General features: G+C 45.8%; 1 protein-coding gene across 1 annotated transcript in view; it reads right to left on the bottom strand.

Moving 5' to 3' along the window:
- gpc3 (glypican 3) overlaps window positions 1–14,529 on the bottom strand; it is a gene marked incomplete at its 5' end in the record, with an annotated part of 90,720 nt that extends 76,191 nt beyond the window's left edge. The window contains 2 exons of the mRNA XM_080008428.1: window positions 2,163–2,324; window positions 14,367–14,529. Of these exons, the coding sequence (XP_079864554.1) occupies window positions 2,163–2,324; window positions 14,367–14,529 (325 nt within the window). The remainder of the gene's footprint in view (window positions 1–2,162; window positions 2,325–14,366) is intronic.
- Window positions 14,530–15,102: the final 573 nt, after the last annotated feature.

Genomic DNA, 15,102 nt, shown 5'->3' with positions numbered 1-15,102 from the left:
CGATTAAATTCAAAATTGCGACAAACCTCACAGCTCGGGCCAGAACACTTCCCAGCAAAGCAAAACGACGGCGAATTATTTCCAGGGGCACTCGATGGCGCGCGGCGCCTCAGACCAATACGCTCATCAAAAACATCTCCCTCATAATTTGCCGAATTAGTTTCCCAGCATGGCACAAGAGCCTCTCCTCTGAAAAAAAGATTGGACTCGGAGGCAAGCCTTCCATGCAGGGCCGAGAGCTTTCAAGCCAAATCGACGGCGTCGGGGCATTCAGCGGGAGGCCTCCGCCGCCGCCGCCACCGCCGCCGATGGTAAAGGAGCGGGATGGAAAGATCTATGTGGTGTGAATTAAACGGGAACGCAGCGGGAACAGACACATAGGTGCAAGCTGCGTCCTCCTCACGGTCTATTCCCCCGAACGCCCGCCTCATCTCATTGTCAAAATGGCATTTTAAACATCCCAGGCTAAAGCCGCCCCCCCCCCCACGTCATTAGAAATTCCGAATGGATAGACACCTATTTCCTCCGCTTCCTCTCGGAGAGACGGCTAATGCCAAAGGGCTGCGATGCCATCACTGAAAATAAACAGAGAAAGCCGTTCGTTTTTTTTCTTTTGTTTGGCAAAGTTGACTTCAAAAGGTTAAAAACTTCTCGGGCAGAGTCGGAGGCTTGGGAAAGAGCGGAGAGACAGGTGGAGATGGAAGGAGAAAGAGACGGGGCGGGGTGGGGGCGGGGCGGGGGTCGGGGGTAGACAGAGCACTCCGAGATGGGAGATAGAGGAGCGGAGAGGGGAAGCCCTTTGATCTGAGGCAGAAGTGAGTACAAAAGAATAAAAAGAGACAGAGAGGAGCGAAGACGTTTGCAAACAAGACATGCACTCAAATCCCAATAGGAGATAGAGGAGGGGAAGAAAGCGTGCGCGAGAAAAAGAGAGAGAGAAAGAGAGAGAGGGAGAGAAAGAGAGAGAGGGAGGGAGAGAGGGAGAGCAAGAAAGACAGAGGCAGGAGGAATAGATTATGGTGAGCCAGTGGGTCGGACGGAGCATGAGCGAGAGAGCGAGAGCGAGAGAGAGAGAGAGAGAGAGAGAGAGAGAGAGAGAGAGAGGAGAATGAAAATGAGAAGGAAGGAGAGCGATAAGACCAGGATGTTAAAGGGATTTCGGTCTGAGGGCTGTTTGGTGGATTCTCTCAAGCCCGATGCTAAAGCAATTAGTATTGAACCATTTCGAGGAAAGTGCAGCCAAACCAAAGTGGCAGTTGTCTCCCCGTAGTTAGTGTAAAACTAAGCCAAGCAAAGCCCCTCAGTCCCCTTTAAACTTCAACTTTTTAATTGGCATATAAGGACGGGGCATGTGTGTTTTGCAGCCCGTGCGTGTTCCCTTTTCTAAAGTTTGGTCCTCTGAGTCCACCAGCATCCCTCTTGAAGGCGAAAAAACCCCGAGACAGTAAACAGAGCAACTGCGTTGGATCCAAACAGTGAGAGGGATATTTAAAAACAACAACAAAAACAACAACAACAGATGCTCCCGTGTCTGCAGAAATGGCAGCGGTACCCTTGGATTCTCCAAACCGGGGATGGATAGCGCATTGGCGGTAATGATAATAGTCTTTAAATTGATCAAGTCTCGATGCAACAAGTGATTTTCAAATGATTCAGATTTTTCTGGAGTCCACCTGTTAGGGCTGTTAGAGTTATTACACAGGAACAGAAAGAGTCGGCGCAGGATCAGTGCGTGTTGAATCCCGCTGCCGGAGCAGTTAAAAACACGCATTAACAAGTTTTACGCAAAGCTTTTATGTTGAGTGGGAATATAACGAGAAGCCTTCGGAAACACAGTGTTCAATGCCACATCGAGTCCATGGAAGGAGCTGAAAATCATGACAGAACACAACAAACGCTGACGTTGCTCAGGGAAATCACATTCAAACGGTTGTGTTTTGCATCCTGAGGGAGAGTAAAACGCCGGACACATTTTCTCCTGTTTGGGTTTAACATACAGTAAAAATCATCATCATAAATGATTCAATTTCCAGTTCATCTCGGCCGCCTTCTGGAATGTATTTCGAAGTCCTTTTTGCCCAATTCTCCTACTCTCTCATCCAGCGTATAATAATTAGAACGATTTCAAAGCGGAGGCAGGCTGGAGATGACCTCTCGCTTACCCTGGAATATGGCGGCGTTCTGGATGATGAGGTGCTTGAGCTGCGCGCTGACGGCCTGCAGCCCGGACTCCATGTTGCTGCGGGCGGCGACCTGGTAGCGCTCCTCCATCCTCCTGGAGCAGCAGGTCGGCCCTTTGGCCTGGCACACCTGCAGATCTGCACCTGGAAGGCCAGCGGGAGGGAGGGAGGGAGGGAGGGAGGGAGGGGGAGGACAGGCTGGATCAACATGAAGGACACGAGCAGCGTGTTCATGTGGATGTGGATGTGGGTCGACATTCACAGATCAGAGCTTCCCAAATGTGAATCTTAATGTTATGGTAGACAACTTCAAATGAATGGAAATAAATAATAATATTAATAATAATATTATTATTATTATTATTATTATTACCATTATTATTGTTATGTGCCCGAGATTGAGTCTTCTACTTTATTGATAATAAAGGTGCTTTTAAAATCTTGAATTCATAAAATAAATATTTTTTCTCATCCTGAACTAATGTAACCTTCAATTACCAAACCCATACAGGTTCATTAATTGCTGCAAAACTAAAAAATTGTCAAATTAAAAATATAAATCCGGATGATGATGAGAAGTGTATAAACATTTTTTCCTTGAGGGCTAAATTGATGAAAATGTGTTTAAGTGTGTTTGTTTGGGCTCGGGCTCATGGCTGGTGACCCCGGACCCCGCGCATTCTTCACCGTCGAGGTCATCTTGTGTGAAGAGAATCATAATTATGGGACTGATAATGCTGTTATGAGAGTCCACACTCACATTAATTCACAAACGCATTAGCGTAGGGAAAAAAAATAAAAATACAAACACGTCCAGATACAAATGGCTCATCTTGATGTATGAAAGGGTTGGAAACCTTTCCCCACGACAAAGTCGAAGCCGCTCCTCTAACACCATCGACTTAGAGAACGATTTGAAAGTGTCTGGCAGCTCAGAAACAACCCTCCCAGTGAATTGCGGTACCCGGATGGCGCGGAGCAGCAATCACGGAGATGGAAGGCGATAAAAGAACAATTCTCCGACTGTCCGGCGAGGCTAAAGGTTGTTTACACAAAGGGGAAATAATTGGATTTGCCAGCTCTTTTGAATGGAACATTCAGTGACAAGGATGTTTCATTGGGAAAAGTGACTATACGCCGCGGCATGAAAGAAAAGCTGCCCCGAAGAAATAATTTCAATTGGAGAAATGTTAAGACCAAGCGGGCAGGGGGAATAAAGGCTGCATGGTTTGAATTTAGACCGACTTCCATCAAGGATGTACCTCAGCTGCCTTGGTAGCGACGAAAAATGAAATACAATTTCCGTGGCACGCACTGAAGGACATAATTGACGCCAGAGACACGAGACCCACACCCACGCCCACACGCACACGCACACTCGTCCCTTTCACGGTGACCCTGCACAATTTGTACGGAGTTTAGATTGATATTGTTGAACAAATTGCTTGCGAGGAGGGATGATTCCCTATTTCTGAAAGTGTCTTAATACTGAGTCAAAAGAAAACTGCGAGGGAGAAGAAGGTTCCAGTGGAAGTTACAACTGCCAGCGAACAGGATTTCAAACCGACTCCCAAATCCCCCCCCTTTTCCGAACTGACACATGAACACACATCACGCAAGTAAATAGGGCACTAGGATCTAATATTTAAACTCAAAAAGAGGAAAACGGAAAGTCTACCGAGGAAGCGGGGGGGGGGGCACGCGCGTGCACACACACACACACTCACACACACACACACACAAACACACACACACACACAGACTAGATTTGAACTAGAGTTGTGCCAAGCTGGTGATGATCTACCGGTTTGGCCGAAGTGACAGGGGCTCTGACTGACAGCTTGGAAAACAAACGTCAGGATTGTGGGAGAGGCTGCGGGAGGAGGAGGAATCAATGCAAACAAGAAAGAAAAGGGAGAGATGAATTTTGAAGGAGGGCCGGGGGTTTGTGAGCGAACCGCTGAAGAAAAAAACCTAGATACATTTCCTGCCTTTGATTTTCCACCCCCCAAAAAAAATAAAAATCCGACCGACGACATGTTGTGACATGGAAATGGGATGTTTCCACTGGTGCCAGACTTTGACCGCCTGCGTAACTACGGTGGCCCCGAAGTGCAAAATACAACTGGCAAATAGGAAAGCACAATGACAAATCGCAAATCAAATTAGCAAGAGAGAAAACACAACGGCAAATCGGAAAACACGACAACGAAACGAAATCACCTCCTACCGGAAAAGGCAGGTGCCTACCGACGAGGACCGCCGCCGGTTGGACGCACCGTCTGGCCACCGTCTTCCGTCTGTTTACGGTAGAGGAATGAAAGTGGCCACACGGAGGAGAACAGGGGAAACAGGACTGGGGAACAACCGTGAAAATATTAAGATGCAATAAGTTATTTCATTTTATTTATACAGGCAAAACCCCATTGAGCTCTCTCGCCACGATGTTCTCCACATCCCAGATCGGGTGACAGACCCGGATCAGCGCCTCTCTCTCTCTCTCTCTCTCTCTCTCTCTCTCTCTCTCTCTCTCTCTCTCTCTCTCTCTCTCTCTCTCTCTCTCTCTCTCTCTCTCTCTCTCTCTCTCTCTCTCTCTCTCTCTCTCTCTCTCTCTCTCTCTCTCTCTCTCTCTCTCTCTGAAGAAAGTTGGCCGTCAGTTTTCAACGACCTTTTGGCCGCAACGAGGGCGATGCCTCTCCATCTGTTATTTCCACAGTAACTCCCCCTGTCCTAGTTCCTCTGGTGCGCTCCTCCCCGTGGCCGCATAAATCAGACTTTCATTCCTCCACCCGTAAAGAGACGGACCTCGTCGGTAGGCACCCGCCTTTTCCCGGTTGGAGGTGACGTCGTTGCGATTTTCGGATTTGTCGTGGTGTTTTCTCTTTTTGTTCGTTTGATTTGCAATTTGTAGATGCTGTTTTGCGCGCTTGTCGTCGTGTTTTCCCGCTTGTCGTTGTGATCGGCACTTCAGGGCCACCGTACGTAACCCAGGGAATTGGTTCTTCATTTAACGACTGAGGACACGGCCCTGACGGAGGTTCACAATGTTTATTTCAGGGGCAATCGATACAATCCTGTTATGAACAGAAATAAAGGAAACAATGGTTTTTATGCGTCGTTTCTCTGCCCAGGTACAAATCCTGGAATGCCATAAAACAAAGGGAAGTGGTCAGAATTTTCAGTTCCTGTTACACCATCAATAACAGATAAAGGTAAGTGCCAGAGGCTAGTCTAAACTAAACGACGGTAGTCTCTTCATAATCAATAACCTTTAAGAGTCCTTCCACGAGACCGGTGCCACTTGGCCTTTCTATTTCCATAATTTTTAATAACAAAGAATCAATTTTTTATTTATTTGTTTTTTACATTCAATCGTTAAACTTCCTAGAAAATATATTTTCCCACCTCAGGCACAAAAGCCTTATTTTTTATCATCCACTACACATGCATTACTTATGACGTGGGGGGGGGGGGGGGGCGGGGGCATTTCACCCTAAAATGGCCGCCACTCCAAAAGGAGAGAAGCAAAACTGTTGGACACAAATTAATTATAATATTTCAATCAAAATTTATATTTTCAAATTGTATTCATATGTGTCTGAAAATTATTAAAATGTGATGGTAATAAATATTCTGTAATATGTGTGATTCAACTTCATTGATTCAACAAAAAACACATTATTCCCTTTAAATAAAATGTCCTCATATAGTATGTTAATAGTGAACTGTGAATTAATAGTTTTTAGCTTGGCAAACATGCTGGCAGTTTATTGTGTTAAATAGACTTAAATGTTGAATACATACAATGTTGTAGACTGAAATGGCGCTCCTTTCATGCAATGACTCTGAAGCAAATAATCAAAGGGTACGACTGTTTACACAACCTGTCATCCTTGACTCTAATCTGACTGGACATTCTTGACTTTCATATAATGAAGGTAAAAAAATTTTTTATAATAAAAAAGAAAGGTCTCAACAATAAAACTGTCACACGGAATCTTTTGTATTTATATTGACAGGCTTAATATCGCAAATCAATAGCGACAAAGAAGCCCTGGCAGATAAGATCAAGTTAATTTCAGGCTGCGGGGGCAAAATTATTAAGCTGTCAATATTGCTGCTGGAGAGGTGAGCGCCTGCTGAGGAGCGGGAGACGGAGGATTTACCAATTATCTCCTGTAAAACAGACAGTATCGTCTGCCTGTTTTGCCACTTTGCAGATGATGGATGTATTTCATTACAGAAGTTCAGAGGAAGGAAAGAATAAGCAAGGGACTCAGAGTGAAAACCATCCCCAAGAGGAACAAACACAGGAAGAAAAAAAAAACAAAAAACAAAAAAACAAAAAACACCCGACACTCTAAATAGAGCCTTCCTTCTGACGGCGGGAACGCCTGGGAATAACATTTTCTGCTCGTCTCGTTTTGCTTTGTGTTCGGGTGTTTCTTTTTATTTTCTTACCTTGTCATCCTCACACAAGATCCGCACGGAGCTTTATCATTGTTTTTGTTTTTTTCTTCTTCGTTCAACCCGCCTTTGCGCTTAATGGTCGTCGGGCAGAGAGAGAGAACACCCCCCCGCTCTGTTGATGCCAATTAGTCTCTTTTGCCATCCTGGCGGCAAGTTCATCCAGTCAAATTGGACGGAGACACAATGTGGAACAGGGTCAATTTACATGTAAATTTCCGCAGCACCCGGGCCCCGGGGTCAAGGTGACGCGGTTTAAATCATTATGTGGTTTGAGTTGATACTCTGAAATGGTTAGCGAGGGGATCTGCCAAATGAGCGGCAAGGGATGAGAGGCACCTTTCTCCGGCTGGATGCAAATGTATTTGCTGCATCTGAAATGGCAAACTAACCTATTTAGCACACCATATTAGGACGTGAATGTTTTTCATATGTTTGAAATCACAGCATGCATCAAATAGTGTGCTAAAAGTACCAATCGACCATGCTTACTAGTGGAGATGGTACGCATGTGTAGTATGTAGTACTATGACCGCCTGTCACAGACTCCAATTTTCATCCCAAATCAGTGTTTGTCCATCTCTCAGAGAGTCTGAGGGCCCCAGCGGGGCCACACGCACGCCAAGCACAGTCCCACATCACGTCTACACCCATCTCAGAAACTCCAAACTGGGGGAACGGGGGGGGGGGGGGGGGGGGGCAGCCACCAACGTCTCTCCCAGACTCTCAGTGCCAATTAGAAAGCCTTCACAATGTAAGTTTAATGACGGGGACCGTGGGGGAAAAAACAAGTTGTAGTAAGATATAGAGGATGTGAAAGTCTGTTCATTATGAGCATAAATTATACATTAACGACTTATGTTAAGTCACGGCAACTGGGAATCCGTGGCCGTGTCTCTAGGGCAAAATAAGCCAATGACACTTTGCAGAGACAATAAGCGTAAATGGAATAAAGACAGGACAATTTACAAGAAAGCTGAGCAATAATAATATCACTGGCTACAGGGCATGATAGCTGTATTAGGTATTTTAGTGCTTTGCAGGCTGCTCCTTTTAAATCTTTTGCTGGAGCCATAATCTGAAAGCCAGTAGCGGGTACCTGAGAGAGCGCCGCGTCCCTCAAACGTTGTAAAATAATGAGGGGAACGGCGACGAGGGTTCAAACGTGAATTTTTTTAGTTATAGATTTTTTTTTTTTTAAACAAGCAAAGGGGGAAACGCAAAACACATGAGAGTTTACTGACATAGAAGAAGTTACCACTTTGGGTCAAACTGAAACGCTGATTAGTTGTGCCCATTGTCATCTAAAAGGCAGAAATGGAATGCACCGTGCATCAGCCTCTGGCCATGTTTGCGTTACAAAACAAATTGGCAGTTATATGTGTTCAGAATTTTTCCCACTGGTTAATAAACACACATTTTAGGGGAGGCAGGCCTTTTTTTGTTTTTGTTTTTTGTTTCGGAGTAAAATAAAAAGTAAAATAAAATGGAGTAAAATAAAATACATCTGAAATAAAAACATTATGTTCTCAATGTGTTATTCAGAGGAACGGGTAAGAGCAGCAGACGGAGATCGCGGCCGCAAATCACGCATGGAGAGGGCGACCTGTCCCGATCTAGACCAGATCCGAGGTCTTCTATCGCCTTCTTTCTCTTCTCTCCTCTCGAGATCAGTGAAATCTGACCCTGCAGACTGTTCTGGGACTGTGCTGTGCGCGCACGAAGACAGCACTGAATTTAAGTTTGTGCAACTTAATATTGATAACATGCTTAGTATTTTACAAATTAGAATTTGTTTAATTTGATGACCGTGGGCGCGGATATGCAAAAATTAACCAAATGGGTTTTTTTTCCCCATGAAAAAAAAAATTTAATAAATGGCGGTGGGGGGCGGTGGGTAATGTAATTGGTGTATGCCCGAACATCATGTAACACCGGTAACCGCGGCAACCCTAGTTCAATGATTTCCCGTTTGTCCAAAATCTCAGGACGTCTTGTTGCCATGACGACATCACCCCACAACTATCACTGACGGCACAGCATCCAGTGGCCTTTCGCTGGAATCCATCAAACAAAACACAAACACGTGTTTCACCCTGAAGAACCCAAGTTTACTATAAGTACAATGCCAACTGTCAACTCCCTACAAAATAAACAGCCAAAAAAAAAAAAAAATGGCTTCCTGTGTGTTTACAAAGTATAACTGTGGCAGACGAGAGGGCGTGGTTAAGCAATGGTCTGCAGGTGACAGCGCTGGCCACTTCCCACCGCGGGGTGGCTGTACCAGGTCCACCTTATCAGCCTCATTAGCGCCGACTGGTCGGACCCGGCTGGGAGAGCTTTCTTATGTGTTGTTTGGTCTTGCAGTGAGGATCGCGTGGTGCAGGAGCCTGCGGACCAGTTTAATTCATTTGGTAACCCTATGTTTACGTTGGCCAGCAAGCCTTTTTGTTGGACTCTTAATAAAAACCGGCCTTGTCGGCACCTCACTGCCAAACCGACTCTCCCTCCGTGAACCCGGACTGCGGGTAGTTTCCCACAAGTGGCTTCTGAACGGGAACAACGGAAGGAGCACCGGGGACAAACGGCTGGCTGCGATTTGCGCTCTGGCTTGTGGAGGAGGGGGCGGATCGGCCGACGGTAAAACACCCGGCCCCTGGCTCTTGGTCGCCCTCTCCTCAGTCCTGGCAGTCCAACCCGAAGGTTGGACAGGGGGTTCTGGTCCGCCGGGCCTCTACCCCGGTCGGGAAGGGACCTACAACGTACCGCTAACAGAACAAGGGGGTAGACATCTGGCTTTGCTGGACTCTGGCTGTTCTCAGACGATGGGCCATCAACGCCTGGTTAGACCCGGGGCTTTGGTGGAGGCCTCACGGGTGGAGATTCGGTGTGTGCATGGGGATATTCACACCAATGGTGCAGCTTGAAATTTGTTACAAGGAGAAAAAGCATAAAGTCTGTGGTTAGCTCCCGCCTGTCGCACTCCCTGATTTTGTATACGGACTGGCCAGGGTTTGACACTTTGATGAGGGAGGCTGGGGGAGTGCGCTCACGGTCAGTAGGGAAATGTGAGTTGTTACAGGGTCGGGAGCGGAGGGGTTCCCTCTGGGGTCTTCCTCGGTCCCAGTGATCTCCTCCCCAGATGATTTCCCGTTAGAGCAGTCTCGGGACGATATCCAACACCTGGCCCTTGAGCGGGTAGTTAAGATTGACGGCAAATTGGTGCGTCTAGATGCCACGCTCACTTACCCGTATTTCTCGGTGATTAGGGACAGGTTATATTGAGTGAGCCATGAGACTCACTCAGGAGAGGAAATTACCCAGTTGCTGGTTCCGAAAAGCCGCGGGGAAATGCTTTTCCAGGTGGCTCACCATAACCCGATGGCCTGTCACCACAGACACAAGACACTGCAGCGGATAATGGCCCGCTTTTATTGGCCGGGCATTTGGGCAGATGTGCGCAAATGATGCGCTGCATGTCCAAAGTACCAATGAGTCAACCCCCTTGCGACACCAACCACGTCATTGAGGCCCCTCCCCTAGTCAAGGTGCCATTTGAAAGACTAGGTATGGACCTCATCGGGCCGTTACACCACAGTGCCGGCGGGTATGATTTTGTGTCGGTCCTAGTGGACTATGCAACCTGGTATCCCGAGGCGGTGCCATTGCGCAGTATTACGGCCAAAAGTGTGGCCCAGGCACTGTTTCAGGTCATCACAATTTGGATCAGCACGTACCACCCCCGGACCGACGGCCTGGTGGGGCGGTTCAATAAGACGCTGAAGAACATGGTTTGTAAGTTTGTGTGCGACGATAGCCATAATTGGATAAATGGTTGGACCCTCTGTTGTTTGCTGTGTGGGAGGTGCCTCAGGCCCCGATGGGATTTTCTCCCTTTAAATTCCTCCTCCTTCAGGAGATGGCCGGGGGTGCTGGACCTAATTAAGGAAAACTGGGAAGGAAGGGTCTAGCACCAGTAAATACGAAGTTCACTATGTTATGGACCTGCGAGCAAGGCTACATTTGCTGGGACACTGATCACGGGAGAATTTGCTCCAGGCTACGACAGAGGGGCTCGGCTTAGGCAATTTACACGTGCAGGCATGATGTAGGAGTGATGGAGAAGTCTACAAGTGACTGGTGTAGTCCCATCGTGCTGGTAGGTCGGCCTGATGGGTCGATCTGCTTCTGTGTGGAAAGGTGAAGGCGGTGTCAAACTTCGATGCATATTCCATGCCCCGGGTCGATGAACTCCCTGACCGTTTGGTTAGGCAGGGCTCAGTTTGTTTATTTATTTATTTATTTTTTACCCTGGATTTAACCAACAGCTACTTGCAGATTCCCAGGAAAAACTGGCCACTCCTCAGGGGTTGTACCAATTTGTAACGCATTTCAGAGACTCGTGGACCAGGTCCTGTATCCGCACGCGGCATACGCAAACCGGCTACTTAGATGACGTAAGTATTCACAATGACACCTGGGGCAGCGCATGCAGCATGTGGGCGCAGTGCTCGAGTCCCTGAGGCGGGCGGGGTTCACCGCCAACTCTAAGGAGTGTGCGGTTGGTCGGAGGGAGGTCCAGTATCTGGGGTTGTTTACGTTGGCCAGCGAGCTTTTTGTTGGACTCTCAATAAAAACCCGTCTTGACGGCACCTCACCGCCAAACCGACTCGGTCTCCCTCCGTGAACCCGTGTCTGAAGGTAGAGTCTCCCACAATAACATAACCTCTTAAATCATATGGAGGAATTTCCAGAAGAAAGAAAATCACATACCTCACAGTAAAAGAAACACTTTACCCCTTCTGTTTCGGGGTAAGTGTTGAACATTGTTCATGTACACCATGAAACACTGATACCCGGCTTACATTTTGCCTTCAGACATGACGCCCACGCACGGCGCCGGCAAGACGCAAATGAAGCACACCCACAGCTGTTTTCATCTTAAGCACTTTTTTTTTTTTCCCTGTAACCGGGGTTCCCTGTGGTGAGTCTCTTTGAATAATTTTGGTTGGAAAAAATATATATAAAAAACACTTTTTGAGCTTGGTTGTTGGTGTTCTGCCCCCTGGCACCATATGCAGAATAGATATCTGCTCCGCCTTCCTGTGGCCATCTCTCCATCTCTGAATCAGCCTCCTCCTCCCACACACTGTCATATACTGATATGTTTTACCTCATGTCTTCTTCACTAATCCCATACATAAACATGCTGATACTTCTCTCAGTTGCTAATACCAAAATGTGCATGTGTCTTTGAACTGATCTGTGACGAGCCAGCGCATACACAGTCCAAAATTAAATGTCACAGAGATGTACAAACAAGACATAGCAAGGAAATGGTTCATGGAAGGAAATAAAAACACACGTGTTATTCAAATCAATGTTTGGATCCAAGTAAAAAATAAAATTAAAAAAAAGATTAAAACGGGTTTCCCACTACCAAAGACCATTTGTCTTAAGCTATAATAATATTGTCAATGATGACCAAGACTCTCACAGCCAGTTGTCAAAAAAGATTCACTATTCAAACTATTCTTTGAAACCTTTTTTCCAGGCAGTCTTTGCACTGGAAAACATGGAATGCAATTCAGTCAACAATGATGAGAGATATTACAAGCTAACAATTACTTTTATGGATTAGGCACAATAAGTGTTCATCCCTATCAGCAGAATTTGTCAATTTTGCCTATACTGTACTACATAAATGCACAAAACAGACTAAATGCACTGCAGAGCTGAATTTTTTATTTTATTTTTATTTTTTTTAATAGTTCATCAAAAAGATGATCTGGTTGAAAGAATCACTTCAGGGATTATTGATGTTTGTTCTGTTTTATTCAACATAATGGTTGAATAAGGATAAAAAAAAGAAAACAACAACAACAGTCGAATAACTGGTCCTGGTGCCGTCACTAGACTAGAGTGTATTGGAGTATTGGGTGTCACTTGACTCGCAGTCGTCTTCAATTACGGAAACATGATGATAACACAAATATTTTGAAGCCGGCTGAAGATTGTTTTTCCCTCAGCAGTTGAAAACACATGAACACTGTGTTTGGCTTATAGCTGTCTCATGTTTAAGCCTTAATGTTGAGATCAAGAGGTATTAGATCAGAGGTTATATCGTTGCGCATTTGCACGTGACCTGGTAGGCCTGTGTAAAGAAGCCAAACCTTTCCTCACTTTGACTTCCCTTGTTTGCTGTCCTGGGTTTAAAGCGGCAGGTATAAGTAGATCTCAGGCCAAATTAATTCCAGTTTGAGGAGAGGTGAGACAAGGGCGGGCGTAGGCGCTCGGCTCTGCTCCGCCAAGTACTTCCCTGGGCCAGTTATGATTGCAGTTTTCCTGACAGGTGGGATACTGGCCGCCCCGGGCAGAGGACTTATGTTTGACTTTGAATCATTATAAAGGTGGACGCTCCGTCAGGGGAGGCTCCAGCTCCCACCTGGACCAGGGGAGCACAGGGTGCAGGTCTGTGGAGCACAATGGCATCAGATCCCAATTAACATTTCGTGGCCGGCTCTGATCCAGCCCCATGAGAGATGTGATTTTATAGTGAATCAGAGGAAAGCAACAGGCCAATTATGCAGGTACAACCTGCAGGGAAGGAAGGAAGGGAGGGGAGGGGGGGGTTCTGTAGTTCTATAGTTTGTCTCATGTTAAGGTCTTAGATTTTGGAAGAGCCTCTTCAATAATTCAGTTCCTATATTCTTTATGTAAGAGTAATAAAGCTTTTTTGAATTGATATTTTAGCTGATTATAGTCTAAAGTCTTAAGCTTATCTTAACCACAAGTATGCTATTATGGCTCAGAAAATGTAATAGTTCTAGGACATTTTCTTTTATTTGGTATCATCAAGTCTAAGTGGGGAGAAAAGGTCACGTGAATAAGGCACAGAATCCACATGTGCTTAAATAATGCATCCATACATACATAATCTATACATTGTTATGTAGAATGGTTTATATCATGTGGGAGGCAAAAACACATATGCGTCGAAAAAATTGTTTTCACTCATGAGTTATCAAATTGGGTATATACTGTATATCCTAATGTAATTTCACCTTCCTGCAGAAAGTGAGATGCCTGTTTCTATATCAGAACATTGATTTGCTTAGTGAAACATGCAATAGTTTAGTCTATTGTATGCTGATGAAAATAAGAAAAGCCGAATTTCTACAAACTTACCCCAAAATTTGGGGACTCTTTTTCTTTAAAAAAAAAAAAAAAAAAAAAAAAAAAAAAATCACCTTTTACTTTCAGGCATGCTAACATTTTCTGAGATGAGAGAAAAATGAAATAGAACCCCATCTGTTTTTCAATAGTTTTTGTACGATGTTTAATTTGTCTTCCAATTATCTGAACGAATAACACATTATCTCTTGACTACTAAAATAATTTGTTGTCCTTAACTCATCATCTTGCAGACATTATCAAACAATTTCCCAAACAGGTAATACAAAGGAAAAACGATTGCCTTTTATTGTTTTATACTTTTTTTTTTTTAATAAGTTTGTTTTTAAATGAAAGGTTTTAAGGTATTAGATAACAATTTAGGTACATAACCACCTCTTTAAACAACCCAGTTCCGGTTGTATTAAGCACCCGAATAGGAACTAAGTGCGCTGTGTTCAACTTACAAGCTCTCCCGCAGCAGACAAGCCCAAATGAATACATCCCATATTGAAAAGTGCAGATCTAGAGGGCCCCGGTGCCTACCTGGACCCGGGGTGTCGGGGACCCACTTGGACCCGGGGTGCAGGGACTGGAACGAGGCGCGCACCTCGTTGCAGTTCGGCGCGGGTACCTGTCCTCCGGGCAGGTGAAACAGCTGGAAAAAAGTGCAGAGGAGGAGCGCGCCGCGTGTAGCCGGAGCAGACATGGCGCGCGGTCCCAGAGATTAGATAAAACTTCTTAAATACAAAAAAAAAAAAACCTTAAAAAATAAAAATTAAAAAAAAAAAGTTAGGAAGGGGTGGATGAGGTCCGCTGGGTGGCTGACGCTGCGGCTCCCGGACCCGCTCCGCAGAGCATCGTTCCTCTGTCCGGCCGGTGGGACGGGGGCTTTCCGCTCGGCGCTGGAGGGTGAGGGACTCTCGGTAAACGGAAGGTGTCTGGGGGTCAGAACTTGGGGTTCCCGGTGACGTGCAGCCCCGACCCTCAACCGGAGGATGAGTGAGACGCGGATACTCCGGCGCGCTCCCGGGAGAGGCGCGCTCCCGTTGTGGAACCAGGCGCGTATCCCTGCGTTCCGCGCTGCTCCTCTGGACTGATGCTGCTGCTGCTGCTGCTGCGGGGGCTATCTTTGCTTAATGTCACGCCCTTTGTTGTCTTGTTGAACTGAAGTAGACTCAAAGTGTGTGAAGCAAGTAGAACAAAAAAGTACTGAATGGACTACGTCTCTCTTTTTTTTTTTTTTTTTTTTCTTCTTCTTGCCTTCTTGCGTGTAGTTTTT

The sequence above is a fragment of the Zeus faber genome (assembly GCF_960531495.2).
Source record: "Zeus faber genome assembly, chromosome: 10".
Taxonomy (NCBI): Eukaryota; Metazoa; Chordata; class Actinopteri; order Zeiformes; family Zeidae; genus Zeus; species Zeus faber.
Note: the sequence above shows the minus strand (reverse complement) of the source record. Positions and strands in the feature narration are given on the sequence as shown.